This window comes from Apteryx mantelli, chromosome 5 (assembly GCF_036417845.1).
Source record: "Apteryx mantelli isolate bAptMan1 chromosome 5, bAptMan1.hap1, whole genome shotgun sequence".
In the NCBI taxonomy this organism is placed as follows: Eukaryota; Metazoa; Chordata; class Aves; order Apterygiformes; family Apterygidae; genus Apteryx; species Apteryx mantelli.
The window spans coordinates 68,281,537-68,300,639 of record NC_089982.1 but is presented as its reverse complement, the minus strand read 5'-3'; the positions used below and the strand labels follow the sequence as shown (position 1 = coordinate 68,300,639).

Below are 19,103 nucleotides of genomic sequence, written 5' to 3'. Positions count from 1 at the left end.
ACTGTAAGCATGACTCCAGTATGTCATCATTTTAGGACAATCAGCTGGGTTGTTCATTATCCATAGGGGGAAGGAACAAGGTATCCCTGATTGTATCCATTTTTGGTTATGAAATCTTGAGAGTGTAAAGTCCTGAGAACAGATATTTGTCTACTACTGTATTTATTAAAAATGGCCTTTGAACTATCTTTTTTGTTTTCACATCAAATATTTCCCCTGAAAATACTAGCTGCCTTATAGTACTCACTCAGTGATTACACTCCAAGTACAGTTTTACTTGAAAACTCATAATAGTAGTATGTTTTAGCCCATATAGCACAATGGTCTGCTCTGGTTAAGTGTTCTGTGCCAACTGAAAAGACAAGTGCATGGATTATTGCTCCTTTGAGAGCCAGTAGAAGTTGCATGTCTAGCACCTCTAAAAATAAGGCTGTTAATGATTAGAAGCACAGTGCATCAGAGTATTTATTCTGGTTTTAAATATCACCTTGCTCGGCACCTCTGGGTGCTATAAGGGATCCCGCTTCCGCTAGAGTCCTTCTTACAGAAGTTTCCATTTCACCAATTGTGTCCAGTAGAAACATCATCAGCTATTAGAGGCCAAGCAAGTCAAGTCCCTCCATACTGCATGTTCCTCAGAGCTGGCCTCTGACGCAGAAGAGTCGCTCATTTGCGACTTACAGGGAAGCTGCTGCAGACAGTGCAGAAGTTGCTATCCAGCCTAATGATGCTGAAGCAGGGTGCTGAAGGAGAATGCAGTGGACAGGTATGCGGTAGTATTAATTTGTAGTTCAGCAGAAATTAGGAAAAGGGTTCACGAGAAACACTGAAGGGAACATTGAAGAAAAGAGAATAATCATTGCCAGCAAATTAAAGCTTAAGTGGATGAAGTGAAAGGGTTAGGTATGTATTATATCAAACACAGCTTGTGATACCAAGAATCACATACCAATTCTACACACCAGTCGCTTTAGCCTTAGTCCTCGTCCTCTAAGTAAGAACTCAAAACTGTATTTAGGATTTTTTTTCCCTTATAAATGTTTTTCTTTTTGAATCTTTACTGATTTTATGAAAAGCAATTTCTCTGAAACTAGTCTCTATATACTTAAATGTCCATATATTTGTTATTTTAATACTAAGTATTTTTTTTCATTCAAGCAAGTTAAATTACTATTGGACAGGAGGTAGGTAGCAACGTCTTATTGAAGAACACGTACAAAGACTGTACTAAGCTTTTAATATAGTTAGCAGTAGGTATCATAATGCAAAATTTCAAAAATGTTCATCTAATACAAACTGCAAAATTTCTCAGCAATTTGATCTCATTTTAATCTTAAGTCTTGCCTCATCTATTTCACTATATAGCTCAAAAAATGTAAAATTGTTAAGACTGCGTAAATGCTGAATTGAGAGAAGATGCAGTCTTCAACTATGCACTTCATTTGTCTACACAGACTGTGTATTTTGTGATTTGTTTTTTTCAATATTCAAGGAACTCCACCCTCATTGCAGATTGCTGCCGTGAATAAAACAGGAATATGAGAAAATCGTCACAAGCCCACAGACAGTTAAAGATGTAAATGTCAACACTGCTGTGCTAAACTGCTTTTTTTTTAATGATTATTTTTTAAATCAAAGCCCTCAGTTAATAGCTTCTACATAAAGCAAGGGAACTATTTCCCCTAGATTAAGTGCCACATGCCCACTCTTCAGCTACCAAAATCTCTAGTGGTGCCATAAGGCAGATAGCTAAGCACAGGGGAAAAAAATACACAGAGGGACTATAGGACTGCTTTTCTATTCAGTGTGCGTGCGTCTGTGTGTGTAAACATATTGAAAATGATAGAAATATGAATAAATGCAGTGCTGTAGCCCTAAATCACTAACTCTACTAAATTTGCCCTATGCTTTGAGCTTTTGATTATACTGAAAGTATGTGCCAATGTACCATTAAATACATGAACATACAGCTTCCATTTGGAAACACAGGGTTCCACAAAAAAATTTTTTTAAACTAGAGTTGCACTAAATATGTGCTCAACTGGTTGAAAAGCCCACTCATATTCAGAAAGCCCTATCTCTATTTCTGCACTGAAATTTTAGCTGTTGTCATTTGACTTTGCGATACTGTCCTCCACTCAACTCAGGATTTGGTCTGTGACTGCTGATAACAGAGAAGCCTGATTAGCAACACCAGTTCAGCACGAGAGGAAAGACTTTGCCAGGTTCTAGCCATAAATACCAGGTGTAGAGGCTGGTTTCCTCGAGTCCATACCAAAAGACAGTAAGTAGAGTTATTTTTTACCTGCTCATATGGAGGCAAGTTTCAGGTGTGAGGGGGTATTGGTGGGCTAGTATTACAGAGATGAATGTTTATCATACTCATGAGCTTGCTGACCTAATCATTTTTAAATCTTCCATATCAAGCAGTTTTTATATCTACATACATAGATGCCACCCTTCACTTACTCCTACATTTTCCTAAATACCTGTATTTGACATCTTAGAACCAGAGAAGGTATAAACCAAATTCAAACTGAAAACAAACTCCCACAACACAATGGGTCCCTCTCTTTTTGAATGTGAGGTTAAAAATATTCTCAGGATGTTTAACTTAGAAGCTTCTTTCACATTTTATATCTGATCCTTGATCTGGAAGGCAATATTATTTCTCAGTGGTGTCCATGCTATTAGTTTGTGCAAGATCTAGGAATTGTGACTAAAAAGAAAAACAGACCAAACTGATTTCTCAGTTTGCTCAGGGTTGTTAAAGAAAAGTAATACAAGGCACAAGACGGAGGGAGCTGCCTTGCACAAGCAGCACACCGTTAGCACAGAACAGTCCAAACGGAACGCAATTCTTCAAGTAAAAATGGGAGAACTCCATTAACATTGTTTTTCCTTCTGAACACTTGAAATATTTCTTAACCCACAGAAATTCAATTTTAAAACTAATTGACAGTTACAGTGCTGCAATAACCTATTCATATTCATTACTTAAGATCAAACAGTAATACTGTGAACTCTTTCTTATTGAATAAAAGGCAAAATACCTGCACCTTCATGTCTTAATCATACATCTAAGCAGCGATTGTTTGCAGGTGTGTTTCATGTGTGAGTGTTCAGCAAAACAAGGGAGAAGTCCCTTTTGATAGTTTAGCTTTTTGATTATGAAGGACACTTTGCTCAAATGGTTGTCTATCTAATCAAAAGTGATTATTTTCTAAGAGTTTTTCTTAATGCATTCCCTCAGATTACAGTTAATGGCACTTTGACCAGATGTCCTACTGCTACCCAATATCTGCTGGTGTCAGTATGTATTATACTCCAAAATGTTATTAGTCCTGTAAGCATAAGGATGTCAGTTGCTGGGGATGTTTTCTCCTCTGTGCCATTACAAATGCGTTTTAGCTCTCAGAATCAAGAATTGTTGGTTTGGCTGTGAGACTTTCACGATCTGTATTATACCCTTACTCTTCTCCTGTTTCAGTCAACTCCATTTTCTTATTAACTTTGAATTTTTTTCCACCTTAATCCCTGTCCTTAGTATCACCACCAAAATATTTTTAGCAGGAAAGAGAGTGTGTTCACAGAACGTAGGTGACCCCTGCACTTCAAAGCAAGGTTTGTCAGTCCATTATGAAAGGACAAGTCTACTTTGACTTGTATCACAATGATGTCTAGCACTGTCTACCTAGAGCAATCTCTAGTCTCTACCATTTTTATTGTAATAAACACAACTGTCTCAAAGCAAAGCTGTCCCTGCCATCCCCCAGTCTGTATTATCTACTCCCTTTTATATAGCTACTTTCTCATTGTCCCATTCTAACAGGCAAAAATGTTTTTTTTTCTTCCATTGGAGTGCTTTAGATGGTTCTTCATGCAAAGGTCTCAGATCAAAGTTTATACAGATTTTTAGATACAAAAAACACACTAATGCAATTAGAACAAGCTAATCGCTCTAATCCCATAAAAATTTGAGGCATGCCAAACTATGCTGAAATATTATGTATAGGGTTAAATTTAAAGGCACTTTTAAGATTGGCTTCGTAAACTGGTAAAGACTAAATGAATGTTTCACCTACAGACTTGTGCAAAAGGAGCCAAGTGGTAGAAGCAAAAGACAAGCAGATTCTGAAGGATAACCTGTTCTCATGCAGATCACGGTGATGCTTTACTCAAAGAATAATCTGTCTATGGAATAGTTTGAATATTTTTATGATATTGAATACTTGAATACATATGGGAATTTATATACATATGAGTGTGTGTGCACACTAAAAATCATGCCAAAAATATTTCCTACCATGTCACTGCACAGAAGATACTGTAAAACTGCTCCTACTAGAGATGCCATTTCCTAGTTGAAACTGAAATATTTTTTCTTAAAAAAAAAAAAAAACTAAGTGCCTTTAACTTGTTCATTTGCATTAGTACATAAATTTATTATAAACAAACTTGCACAGTATCTATGCCTGATTAAATATAATCTAAAAAAATCTAACTTTTAGGCTACAAACTACATATGAAGTAACCCGAATGATTAAACTGCTGATAGTTGTGTAGATAATGCAAATTCAGCTTACAGAGATCAGTACTTCTTTTAACACATGCCCTTGTATTTACTGTCTGCAATTTTCTTTCAGTCAGTCACTAAATTGAGAGACAGAGCTGCAGCATTTGGAATGGAGTATTATCAGTTTTGACTTTATAGTTCAAAATGTATTTTGCCATCAAGAGGAAAAAAACCCTGCACTGAATAACAACCCGCATGCAGCTTTCTCTAAATTACAAAGCAGCAAGTTGTCCAAGAACCTACAAGTAGCTTAAAATTTAAATATTTTACATATATTTTAGACATTTGGTTTAATCTCTTTTGGTAATATTTATAAATAACTTTTAGGGTCTGGCCATACAGTAGCTATAAGGTGGTTACAAGCAAAAGAGTAATAAACAAAATTGTAACCACCCCCAAGAAACAAGAATAGCGCCCAAATCCTAGTAACACACTCACGAGATGCACAAATAGACCCAAATTTTAATAATACGTTCCTACTTGAGAACAGAAGTTTACAATGCACATGGAGGTTAGTCCAGACTACCAAACCCCCTGGCAGAGGATGCTGTAAACCTGACAAGCAATAATTACAAACACCCCCATGAGTGCTCCTCCTATAAACTGCTGAAATGCAACTCAGCTGGGAGCGTTAGACCAGGACTGTATTGAGACAAGTATTCTTAACTGTTACATTCCCGACAGTGATAAATTAGATAACCAAGCCACCAGTGTATACAGTCCAATACAATTTTTGCTTAAACTTAAAAGGTGAGCATCTGTTAATAAAAACAGATAAAGTCCCAAGCATTATTCTACAACTACAGCCTCAAGCTTGTCACAGCAGCAAGATTCACAGTGTACTCAAAATATGATTATTTATACTGATATGCCAACAATTCAAATATAGAAAAACTATACTTATAATTGAAAAAATTTATTTCTATAATTGTATTTTACATTGAATATTTTTACATTGACTAATTTTTGTAATTATATTGTAATTAATGTAATTAAATGTAAATTTGATTGCATTGTAATTAAAGTGTAATGTAAATATGTAAATGTAAAAATTGTAAAAATGTAAATGTAAAAATGCAAAAAAGTAAATATGTAATAGTGTAATAAATGTAAATTTGTAAATGTAAAAATGTAAATGTAAAAAATGTAAAAAAATCTAAATATGTAATAGTGCAATAAATGTAAATTTAATTACATTGTAAACTAAACTTTAAATACAATGTGATTCTGTAAATTTTGAAGTTTACATCATTGTAAAAGATTGTGCATTTTAGCTATTTCTCTATTGCAGTGATTGAAGAGTTTTTTTTAATTGATAGCCTTATTAATATGACCCTTCTACTGAAAAGAAAACCTTTTTTGAACATAGATGCTGTATAATTTTGGAAGAGATTTACTCTTGAAATGACTGCATATAAATGAGTAAAAGTGGACTTGCAAATCAACAACCTCTCTCCAAAGTCAGCTCCTACAGTGACGCTGAACTTAGAGACCCTCATTTTTGCATACTGATCATGAACTTTACAAGTGTTTAACTCATTGCCCTCTATCAAGACAGCTGTGGTATTCTTCCAGATGTATACTGACTATCTTTGCAGACTAGCTCCTATTGACTGTGAACATTCATAAACTTTTCAGTACAAATGATTAAAGCAAAGAAAAAAACCCAAACCCCAGCCAAGTAATTAGGAAGGCAAAATAAAATAGAGTGCTTTCCAAAAACATCACCAGGTCAAGGAAGCTAAACTCTGTGTAAGTATGCATTAAAATAAACCACAGGTGCTGAAAATATAACTTATGTAGCAGCTACAAAACAGGTATTTTTGGAGTAACTGAGTTGCCTGTAATCTAAAAATCTGTTTAAAAGATAGCCTCATTTCAATCAAATTCTAGGACTAATACAATTGAGCTATTCACATTGTCCATTTCAGACACCAAATATATTCTTCAGCAACTAAAAATATCACAATTTTCAGGCACTGAAGTAGTAAAATCAAGATGTCATTAAGTTCAATAATCTTTAATTAAAAAAAACAACAAACAGTACAACATTGGGCTGCTGGGGAAAAGTACTATTTATTATACATTTAAATACAAATTTGAAATGTGTTGTGGACGCATCTGCAGGGTTACAGGTAAAAAATAAAAATGTACAAAGTTATGTTCTGCATCACTCAAAAGGTCTGATGCTTCAAAAAAAATTTCACAAAATACCAAAAGTTCATCTCTGTAAGAACAGCAAAGATATAATGTATACAATCTTTTAAAAGGTAGATATCTTTGTTCCCTCCCTGCATTAAGTACCTAGAGTTTGTAAACAGTCTTTAAAAGTGTTAATAGCTTTAAGGAATGTGTAATTACAGTTCATATGGATTTGTCCCATAATTATAATGCTACACAGTAGTTTCATGTTTCCATAACCCAGTTCTAATATTACCAGTACTGTCTGCAGTGAGCAAGGGTCCATTCTGTCCACTGCTTTTAAGTGGTCCATTCTGAATGGCTAAATTTAAGCCATAAGATTTTTGCTGGTTTTCAAGTTCAACCACTATTGGTTTCCTCAGAATATCTTTTTTGTTGTTGGTAGGTAGTGTTTTTTCAGTATTTCTGCCGCTTTTTGGAAGTGTACTGCAAGCATCACTGCTATCTTGTTGGGACTGGTTATACTGACGTTCTCTATATGCTAAATAGGCTCTTCGGCTCCTTGAATGCCCTTCGCTGTTGCTTTGTCGACTTTTAGGTAAGCCATTTTGCACACTTCCTTCCACACTTGTGGGAACATCATATGCATATTCCCTCAATACTGCAAGCCTGCTAGCACGATGTCCTTTGCTTCTGTTTTTATGATGCCGACTTGGGTGTCCATTTGTCCGAAACTGCACCTCTAATGGCGCTACGTGCATCTTGATATCATTATCCACTGAATGCTCAGTGAGACTGTTATCAAGTTGAGGACCTGTGTTCAATGGTAGAGAAGTGGGGTGGCACTGAGCTGCTGCAGCTTGTATATTAGTTAGCTTACAACCTTGAGAAGAATTTTTTAGGCTTGATGCACTTTTATTTGTGCAAGAAGATTCGGCACTACTGTTGGTACACTTAGGGGCCTCTCCACTGGTTCCACTGCAACTGGAGGGCTGAACATTTACTTGCACTGAATACGTACTCCTCCCAGGGCAGCAAGTTGTTATCCAAGCATGTCTGACATCTTCCCTATTAACGCAATGATGCACCATAAGAAAGGCACTAAGGCTTAAACATGTCGCCCCAAAAAAACAGCTAAAAATCAGGTCCATGGGATAATACAGGGAAACCGACAGGGCTCCGAAGATCCACAGAGCAACATATAAAAGCAAGGTTAGGCCCACTCCCAGAAGCTGGGCTTGAAAACTGTGCTCATTCTCCAAAGCAGATGTGGAAACTAGTGACACTGACAATGAATCTTGGTGAGTCAGTTCCCCATGTTCATTGGTGGCCAGACGCTGCTGCTCCTCAACTAGTTCCTTAAGTTCATATTTGCGCTCAGGGTGTCGTTTCAGTTGTATGAATATGCTAAGAAAATACATGCAGTTTATGAAAATTATAAAGCTAGCTGGTCCATAAAATGCTCCTAAGCTAGGCTCCCAAGTCATCCAGCAACTGGAGGGGGTAGGAGAAGAAAAAAAAAAAAAATCAAAATGCATGCCTTCTTACAAGTCACTTACGCTTTATCAGTTCACTTTGAAATGATCTTGGCTGAATAACGTTATCTGGAAGAATCACAATTCAACTTTTTTTTTTCCCCCCACAGTTGCAACTGATAAAAACTATAAAAACCAAAACTATAAAATCTTATTACAGAGCTCTCAGTTATACAGTACTTACTATGGTGCATTAGGTCTGCTGCCATAATTTCGGATGTTTGCTGCTGCTGTTATTCCACAAACTATGATAGGGATTCCTCCACCAATCAGGTAGAACCTAAAAAGCAAGGCCAGGATATTAGTGGCTGCTTAGTGGAAAGAGGTTTTATTCAGTCACCGTGAGGGAAAGGAGAGGTTTCCAGGATTCTAGAGATATGGAAGTTCTTTAAGAAAAAATAGGGTGAATCAGGTTTGGGCTCCAGTGAAACCAATTTTTCCAAGTCTTCCCCGCTATAGTTTTTTTTCCCCCCGAATGTAACCCATCCTCCTCTCACAGCTGCTCACCTCCCTCCAAGGCACAAAATAGACAAGTTATATACAGTTAGAACATGGAAGCAAAAGCCAGAAGTCAAAAGTTATAAACTACTAGAAGAGACTATGGAAACTTAGAAGAAAAATAAAGGGGATCTTTCTCGCTTCCAAAGATGAACTTGTCTTACAGTATTGATGCTATTTACAGAAGACCACACATAAGAACTCTAGTTATTTTCCAAGGACATTAACCTTGTAGCACATATATATTCTGCTTCCCTGTGGTAGCATTAACGATGACTTTATGCCTTCACAGGGATGAGGGCAGGGCATATATTGGTAGAGGATCTAACCTTTCATTCTAACTTCTGCGAACTCATGTTGAATTTGTTAGTGGCAGATCAATAATTACTGATGATCATTTAAATCAACGGCACTTTGTCCTCCATCTTATGTTAAATCAGTCTAAATTCAGATCAGCACACTCAGCTGAAACTACTGCTGTGACATATGGATGAGTTTATTTTGTCAACAATGTATACAGGAGACATCTATTCCTACAGTCCTGGACCTTTCCACCTCGTTTCAGATAACTCACCATAAGTTACTGCTGTCTCTCACTCGAGAGACAAAACAGCAGTCTAAAATAGTTTAAATCTTTCTTGGAAGCATAGGTACACTAAATCTTACCTAGCTGCTGAATCCTACAAGGATCAAATTCTGTTACTGGTTTATTCCACCTCATCATGCAGCTATCAGGTGATGGGCCAGATGGAACAGATCCTTTACACAGAGCTCTAACTCTACATATCTTTCACTGCAGGTTGCTAAATCACCGCCTCAGAGATGCAACGCTTTTCAAACTTGAACAGCTAGTTGAAGCTGGCTCTATATACAGCGAATGAGTATGGGGGGAGGGGAGGATGGGGGAGAAAAGCAAAACAATTTGCAGCCATAGTTCAGTTTCCGTTACTGAAGGAACATGTTTACAACTGGCCTTTAATCATGCCAAGGTATCAAGCACCAACACAGAAAAAAGCATGTGTGTTGTGAAGTGTAGATCTTCAGCAATTCCTAAGAGCCCTGTCGAGCGAGTAAAGAGTTAACAGGACTGAATTACAAACCAAAACTATGAGGGCTAAGAGCTGTATGAACAGAATAATATCTATTAAAAAAAAAAAAGAAAGCAAAGTATGCTAGAAGATGCAGTAATATTAGGATTTGGAGGCAGAATGCTGCGAAAGCTAACACTTTTACATGAGCTAGATCAAAAGAGAGAGAGAGAGAGAGAAATATTCAAATGACATAGGTACAAACAAGAGATATTAAGATGGTGACAGAAAAAAAAGAGAATTTTAATAGTGAAATTTTGTGGTTTTAAGTAGTATGTTCACCCAGTATCTGTATTACAATATTTTGCTTTACATGAAGTATTCCATGACTGAGATCTTCAGTAAAGTTCTTTTAAAAGCAGTTCTTTACTTTTATGTACAAAATTTTGAAATTGCTTCCTCTGTCTTGTTTGAAGTCTGCTGAACACCACAGTATTTCTGCATGACTAAGAAGTTCCATTCCATTCTTGTGATTGACACTTGGGGACCTCAGTTATTTTCGCACCCTCTTGCCTGGCATGTCAATGCAATGTACTTGCCATAAAGTTCTTCACAGTCAAGAAATTCCACCCAGTGCAAGTATTGCAGTATTTTCTCAACACTGGCTAGTGTGAGCCACATCAAATCTCCCCTCTACTCCCTACAGTGGCTTTCTGTGGAAAACCAAATCAATTTTCAAAGTCTGTCACTTTCCGTCTTGTTCATGATTTGTAACAAAGTCACCTAAACACACAGAATGGAGACCACGATCGACAAAATTATCTTACACATAGTGAATTTTCCAAAATAAAGAATAAAGCTCATCTGTGCTGAAGGGAAAGGAAGCATGACTAGCAAGTGAGGGGAAAAATATGTATCTACATCCATCATTTTATTTTTGTCCTTTCCAAAGAACCCTTTCCTTTTTAAGTCTGAAAAGGCATATTGGGGGGGGGGGGGAAGAATATATAGACAGCATGGAGGCAAATAGTGAATCGGTTGTTTTATCTCTCTCTATTCAAGAAATCAGGAACCTCAAAATAGTAGGTGACAAGCTCCAAAACAAGAAACTTTTGCTTAGAACTCCTTGACCATGGCCATAGTAGATAGATTTTCTTGTTTTATTTTTTTAAAGTATATGTTTAAAAGGCCATTAAATGGAAAAAAAAAATCATTCCATGGCTGTTATGTGCAAAAACATCACACATCTGACTGAGGAAGTCCCTGATCTGCAAGAATTTGGACACAGAGTGTATTTTTAGGAAATACAAAGTATACTTTCTCTATCCTTTTACTTCTTCATGGAGCTACTGCCATTTTCACAGATGAGATGCTCAGATCTGAAATGGTATGTGCATGTTTATGGTCACTTAGAGCTAAGCCTGAGAGGCTGGTAATTTTATTGTAAAATTTTTCCAAAGCAAGAACTCTACTATAGATAGTAAAGGAAGGGGGGTGAGGGAGAAATCAAAAAACAGATATTGAAAAGGCTACTCAGAACACTGCTGAAAAGCACACAGTTGGGGATGGATATGATATCCTACGCTGAGCACATTTACGTTCTCTTAAAAGGGAAAAAATAAATAAATTAAAAAGAAGCAAAGGGGGCACTTAACTGGTTAAGTATTAACCTTCTAACTCATTAAATGTTCCTGTACTCTTGTTCATAATGTTACAAAATTTTACTTACAATATTAAGAAAAGCATTTCTGATTTTCCATCTCTGTACTTCAGAAACAAGTTTTTAAAATGTTTGCCTGTATCACTAATCAAAGTTAATCAACTTCTGCCACCTTGTGGAGAATTCCAGCTTAGCAGGTTTTAATTACTACCTGAAGTAGGATATATGAACAAAATCTGTTAAGGTTTACTATTTAAACTATTTCACACAGAGGGGGGATTCACAGATAATTAGTTCCTCTCACTTCAGTGATTTTAGAAACAAAAATTCTAAGAGAAATGCTTTACAGAGAACACTATTTTCTCTTTGATAACACCTGGTATTTTTCCAGTTAATTGTAAAGAGCCTTTTGAAAATCTCTTAAACTTTATTATAGTGCTTGTTATTTCTGTGTTAAAACAGTTCTCCACATTGTTTCCCCATGATAATTTAATGAGAAGTACTGCTATCTATAATCCTAATCAAAGCCCCAGTGGTAACACTGAAACACTACCCATGTCTTAATTACCAACCAGGAATACAGCATTATAACAGTAATATGCTAAGACCAACCATCCTTCAGCTCATCCTCATTAACATAATGTTAAGGATAAAAAAAAAAGAAAAGAAAAAGAAAAATCCAAAATGGACTTTATGAACCTGAAAGAAATCTAGGCATAAAAAGCAATTGCTACAGAAGAGTACTGTTATACTTTCCGGTCAGAATACAGGCATAGCAACCTGGGAAATAAAGAATTACAGAAAGGGACTCACCTGAGCATTGGTCTGGGCGGAGGAGGTGGCTCATCAGGATCTTGACATCTTTTTGCTTTTTTAGTTACTTGCTTGTAAATATTACGAGAGGTCACACCCAGCCACAGTACTGTGGCAAGAGTGGAATAATGGAGAATTATCCCAACCTTAAAAAAAACCCAAAACCCAACAATGAAAACCCCAAACATGTCCATTTTACCAAGTTACAAAAATAATCACAGAACAAATGACTTGCATAAAAATACTGAATTTGTGAAGGCTCGCAGTTTCAGAAAAGAAAATAATCCCTCTCATTTCAGTATGACTGTTCTAAATAATAAGCCACCATAGTTTTTAAAAAAGTAAAGTGTGTTACATGAACACATCTTCATGTTAGTTGAAGAAACATGCTATAGTTGCTACTGGCAGAAGAAAAACGTAGTAACCCAGGAGACTCATGTTGTGCAATTCAACATTCTTAAGATTACAGATCAAACATGCAATTTAGGAAACTTTATTTTATGAAAAACAGATTTTAGCTTTAAAATGTCTTATGTTATAGATCAATATTTAAATCCAAAAGTGAGGGAATTGCAAATTAACAATATCCTGACCAAACTACACACTACGAGCCAAAACATAGACAGCTAACAAGCTCATCAGTGATTTCAATGTAATACCAAAAAACCACCATACTTGGGTACTTAATCAGCCCAAACACTAATTCAAAGTCTGTCTCTTAAGCAAATGGTAGTCTGACAGATCCTTTTGCATTTTGATCTGCGCTATTTTATAAACAGAAATTCCTTGGGTTTTGTTGAAGAAAAAAAAAAATTGTTTCCTGTATTTCCTTAATTAAAAGCAAGCACTGAGGTGCAGACAGCAAGAAAGTACGTTTCATAGATCTCTTAAATGACTGCACATGCATGCATGGAAGACGGGACACCTCACTTTGTTAGATGACTGGAGATATTTCTCTGCAAATTTCAATCACCAGTAAAGCACAACTCTTAAAAGCAACAACCACCAAAAGATATATCCATCCAAGTCACAGAATTTCTCTTGGCGGATTATTGCCTCTGTTTAATCAAGAAAAATATTACAGTTTTGTCAAATTATTTCCCCATCTCCTTATATATATATATATATACACCAGTACATATACACTATCATTCAGAGCTCTCTATCCTAAGGAAAACATCTGGGATGTGTTTTATTGCAACACTTTGAATTATCAAGCTTGTAGCTGTAAACTCAAACAAAAAGTGTTATGGAAAGTAAGGGTGGGGGATTAGAAACTTTTAGGAGTCACTGGATGAAAAGAAGAAGATATTAAAAAAGATTTTTCACCGACATTATTCAAAAATGGCAACTGTTACTACACTGAAACACTACAACTTAATTAGGTACAGCCCAATCTCATAAGAACAAATTGTTATAAAAAGAGGAGTCACAACAAAGCTAGTGATTTTTGTTTAGAGAAAGCACAGGTCTTTGACCTGAAATACTTCTCACTTCTTCCCTTTAAAGCTATACAGAGTGAGTAAGAATATATTAAATATTTTTATACTTGTGGAAATTAGTTTTCACATGGTCTGTAATGCCACAGATAGCTTCTTAAAAAAATTTCATAATAATTTCATCTTGAAAATAAAACCAACACATGAAACTTATTTTGTGATAGCATTTTTGTGGGACAAAAAGAAAATCTGTTCCACTCAAAGTATTTTTCCAGTTTTCAAATAAAGAACTGACTATCTTCATGGCTGGATGAAAATATGAAAAACACTGAGGATTAAAAAACTGATCGATTCTTAGTTTGAATATACATTCAGATGAAAATGCCTATACTGTTCAGTGTGGGGGGTGAGGGAGGGAAGGGGAATATATAGATATTCCAGTATGAAGAACTACTTCTTTCAAGTGAGCTTAAGTAGAATTCCAAAATATTCAAGGTTACAGTATATAAAAAGCTCAGAACTGCAGATCTTCATATATACACAAAAGCTTAGCTTAGCTTTGCCTGCCAAATTAAATTAAGAGTTAATAATTCAATATTTAAACATAGACTTTTGGAAATAACTGTAACTTATTTTCTTGTGTTGTTGTGTTTACTTACTGCTTGGCAAATGCTGGCATTCCTGGTCTGAGTTATGCCTCCAATAAACATCACACACGTCAGGAAAATATGAAAGCTCAGGTTAACTAGCATATGCCAGCTTTTTACACTGATCCTGATCACACTGTTAAAAGAAAAAAATCAGACAACATAAAACACAGCTGCTTTACTGTCTTTCAGAAACTAGCAAGATACATGCATGTTAAATGAGATATAATTACTGTTAATGATTGTTTGACTACCTCTACTTTGTAATCAAGCATAATCTTTGGTCTTCATCCCAAGAAATTAGAAACACCCTCCTATTAGCTAGCTTTATACAGTTATCTGCCTGATTCAAAGACGTTGGCTTCTAGTTTTCACTGACATCAACAGAGATTTAAAAGGTTGAAAAGTTTGTTCAATTTCACTGTTATTCTTGAAAGGGATGTCCTTCATCATGAAGCAGAAGTGAAGAATTAGAGAGATACATGCTTCTAAGAGCAAAATCTCTGGTCAAGAACAGATGAAAAAGTTAATTACTTAACTGTTAGTTTGCAGATTATGGATGAAGATTGCTATAGCACATTCCTATCAGGAAGTAAAGGTAGTCCTAAGCACTATGAAACTGTAACTTAATGTCTGCATTAGGTAAGGCTCCAGCAATTTTGATTCATACCTGTGATGGTATATATAGCTGACTATGATCATCAACAGACACATTAGCAAAACCATGGCAGTGGCATAAATTACTGGATGCAAAAGATCAGCTGGCTGGGTATATAATTCAGCTCCTGTCAAGTCCTGTCAACAAAAACAATGTCACATTAATCCATCTCATCTCCTTGCTTTATGGGTGGGAATGGGAGAGGAAACAGAATAAATAAATAACAGGAACCTTCTAGATAAAATCCCCTCCTCCCCCCACGAACTATTTATTATTTGAAGTACTGGGCTTTGTTCCACAAATACCTGTTATTCTGGCTGAACGTTATAAATGTAGTCACACATTTTACAGAACTTAATATATGCCTAAATATACAAACAAGTTAGCAGCCTACAGAGACAATGCAGTTTTATTCTTAAGATACATTTAACATAAACATAGCATGTAGAACATCTATGTCTTTTAATGATGATGATAAACATCATCTGAAGTAACCTAGAGAATGGAACAGAATGTAGCCTCACCAAGTTTGCAGATGATACTAAATAGTGGGAGGGAGACTGAAATATATTCAGCAGGATCTTGACAAGCTAGAGAAATAAGCTGATAAAACATCATGAAATTCAACAAAGGAAAATGTAAAGTTCTGCATCTGTGATGGAATAACCCAATGCAACAATACAGGCAGGGACTAGACTGGATAGAAGTAGCCAAAAAAGGAGCACAGATAATTCTTGGAGATGCACAGTGAAAGAATGAGAGGCCATGAACACAGCTGGCAGCATGGGAAATTTTGATTAGATATATAGAAAAAAAATTCTGGTAACAAGAGTGGTCAAATACTGGACTGAGGTTGCCCAGAGAAGTTGTGGAATCTCCATCCTTGGAGATACTCAAAGCTTGGCTGAACGTGACCTGGAGCAACATGATTCAACTTTGAAGTTGACGCAACTTTGAGCAGGGGATTGGACCAAGTTACCTCCAGAGGTTCCTTATTGCATAAATTATTCTATGATTACTGTTTGACTGGCATAAACAGTAGAAAAATAGATTTCAACAGCTTTTTCAATATCATTCAAGTTTTGTGAATCCATCAGTCCAAATATTACTGAAGAAAGAAGTATAAAATGGAGCCCTACAGTGTTAAAGCATAGTAATATTTAAAATAGCATCTAAGGAGAGTCTTCCATCTTAACATGAGGAAAAACTTTTTCACTGTGAGGGTGACAGAGCACTGGAACAGGTTGCCCCGAGAGGTGGTGGAGTCTCCTTCTCTGGAGATATTCAAAAGCCGCCTGGATGCAATCCTGTGCAATGTGCTCTAGGTGACCCTGCTTGAGCAGGGGGGGTTGGACTAGATGATCTCCAGAGGTCCCTTCCAACCTCAGTGATTCTGTGATTCTGTGATTTTCATTTACTAACAAGAATAGCAACAAATAAAGATAACTTTGTTTGGATACAGCTGGATGGGTTTCAGTTCAAGCTAGAGCAATTTACTAGGGTACTGTTTCCTTAATGGTAATGAACTCTGAAAGAACATTAGTCCCTCTCAGCACAAAATAAAACAAATTTAATTAAGTAAGATCGGTGGAAAAATTTATTAAATCTTGTCCTCATTCTGAAAAATTATATACAGAAACTGATCTCTTGGTTATTATTTGGAGTAAAAGTCACTTCTAAACCTCTAGAGTTGTAAAGTTCAAATACGTGTTGGGGTGAAGGAGAACAAAGTTAGCATTTATAAAGAACAGTGAAACACTAGGGAGGAAGCTTCTGTTTGTTTTGAGAAAAATCGCTTAGTGATTTTAGGTTAAAATGGGTAATCTGATTTCATAGACAGGAGAAAAGCTCTCGAATTGAGGCTTAAATTAAATTACAGTCAGCAGTGTCTTCACTCCTCCTTCAGTTGCTCTTTTATCAGAATGCAAATTTGTTATTCCTAACCGACTCACCAACCTCTTTTCACACCAATTTAATTAGATTGTCAGTTTGATTCTTATGTATTTGGGGTTCTCTTGAGCACCTGGGAAAAACACTTTGGGAAAGACTAAGATATTACACCTTAGCCAAGGCAGCCAGTGTTACATGATCTTGACAGTATCCATGGCCTGGTTAATAAATATCAAACTGGAGATGCCTAGGAACCCACTGTTTTTATAAGCATGAGTGAAGGTACTGTCACACGTTGGTAGTGTTATGTTGCCTGCAGAGCGGACAACAGAGGCAGTGTGAGAATTCTAGTTGCTGCTTCCAGGCTTGTGACAGGTAACAAGATATAACATATGCATTAGAGTAAATTTAGAAAACAAGATCTGCAAAAACCATTAGTTTTACAATAATCTTCTAAAAAGTTTGAGAGAATTAAGCATGCCTAGCTTAACTAGCTAAGGGCTTGATCCCACTGAAATCAATGGAAAGATTCTTACTGACTGAATTGACATTTGTAATCGGACCTCCTAAAAGGAGTGAGGGGAGTTCATAATCTTATTTTTAACCTAAATGGATCCTAACTAGTAATTTATTTTAGATGTCTGACAATAAAATACAATAGAGATGACATTTAAAAGATTTTGGGCATTTATAACCAACTAGCAGCACTATCTCCCCCCCCCCCCAATACAGGCCTATCATAATGAGATTTCAGATGAGCCTCCTAGTATCTCTTCTATCATTAAACATAGATTAATGAGATTACTAAATAAATAAATAGCTGTATCTTCCCAGATCCCACTTCCCACTAGACTGGAAAACTGGGCACTCAGTTATGGGTTTCCTTATCAGAGAGGAGTTTACATTACATTCTGAAGTGCATAAAGATAGAGCAGTACATTACAAACTTTTCTTCCACAGACATACACAGTCTGTAGTCAAACAGTGAAAGCAGACAGGAGAGTGAAACAACTTTGATTATGTCAACAGCGATGCAGCCAGGATGATGCAATACTGCATTCTGGTCCCTGTGGCTACTACTCTTCATGTATTTCAGGTTAAGCTTAAGTGTTGGATTAAAAGACAAACTTAAAAAATGATCCACTAAAAAGTTTCCCAGGAACCTGGGATCAGAATTCAGACTTTCTTTATAGACTGTCATAAAGGTCTGAAATATGCTATTGTGGCTTTTTGTTGTTCATTTACTATATATATTGGCACTATCAAAACCTTCAGCAGCTAACACTATGCTTTTTTATGGAGCCAAAGGTTTTTCAATGTGTTAATTGTGTGCAGGGAATATTTAACAGTTAAGCTCCACCAACCTCTTCCCCTCCAGTCTCTAGGGCCTATATTTTGGGAAGGAGCTAAATATTTAAGGAATTCTGAGCAAGCATAGGAGAACCACTAGCAGCAGAGAGAAGGAAGAAAGCTGCCCCCCCCTTTTTTTTTGATTTCTGATTGTTAACAGTTTTCTGTATGCTCGTCACAATAAGATATTGATATAATCTTATTACTTGTTAATTTAGCAATGGTCATGCACAGATTATGCCTTTCATTTTTCTTCCTCCATATGGCAGAAATGTGACCAGCGTAAAGTATAATCTCTTTTTACATATGTATTACACACATATGAAGTATAATTCAGTTTTAAAGAACACTTATATTCAAGGGAAGCATTATACGTTAAAGAAAAAATCAAAGAAAACAATATTAAACTGTAGGATTATAATGGTTTGAAGTAGTTTAAAACAGTACTTTCAGAGTAAAAGTGAAAAGTTGTTCCCATTGAGCTCTTTTAAAAAGCTTATGCTATGGCATCATGCAAAATCTTAAATTTGTTTATTTCTGTTTAGCTTTGTGGTATTTATTTAATTCTCTTGAGAGGAAAATTTATGAAAATTTAAGTTGCAAAGTAACAATTTCTCATGCACTACTCAAAAATAAACCCTCTTTTTTCCAAGTATGATTACATAAAAACATGTATTTAATTCAATAACAGCACATTAAATAAAATAGAACAAAATTTGTACCAAATTTACATTTAGTAAGTTAACAGTAGTTCCTAAAACTCTTTAATATTTCACCCAGCTTCCTACTGGTCTCCCATTTTTGTATATTGTATTTTATTAGTATCTGCTGTGGTAGCTGATGAGTTCGGTAACAGTCACTGTCTGC

At 36.0% G+C, this 19,103-nt stretch overlaps 1 protein-coding gene and 1 long non-coding RNA gene across 4 annotated transcripts in view; one reads left to right on the top strand and one right to left on the bottom strand.

Annotated features, from left to right (window-relative positions):
• Window positions 1–4,767, top strand: part of LOC106498701 (uncharacterized) — a 40,289-nt gene extending 35,522 nt beyond the window's left edge. For both annotated transcript variants that reach the window (XR_001295019.2, XR_001295018.2), the window contains exons 3-4: window positions 2,148–2,284; window positions 4,647–4,767. This is a non-coding gene — a long non-coding RNA (uncharacterized lncRNA). The remainder of the gene's footprint in view (window positions 1–2,147; window positions 2,285–4,646) is intronic.
• A 1,866-nt stretch (window positions 4,768–6,633) lies between these two features.
• The window catches only part of ADGRA3 (adhesion G protein-coupled receptor A3), a 62,979-nt gene continuing 50,509 nt past the window's right edge, over window positions 6,634–19,103 (bottom strand). For both annotated transcript variants that reach the window (XM_067298178.1, XM_067298179.1), the window contains 5 exons: window positions 15,009–15,133; window positions 14,351–14,474; window positions 12,253–12,398; window positions 8,438–8,533; window positions 6,634–8,212 (listed from right to left, as the gene is read on the bottom strand). In XM_067298178.1, the coding sequence (XP_067154279.1) occupies window positions 6,970–8,212; window positions 8,438–8,533; window positions 12,253–12,398; window positions 14,351–14,474; window positions 15,009–15,133 (1,734 nt within the window). In that variant the 3' untranslated portion in view covers window positions 6,634–6,969. The remainder of the gene's footprint in view (window positions 8,213–8,437; window positions 8,534–12,252; window positions 12,399–14,350; window positions 14,475–15,008; window positions 15,134–19,103) is intronic.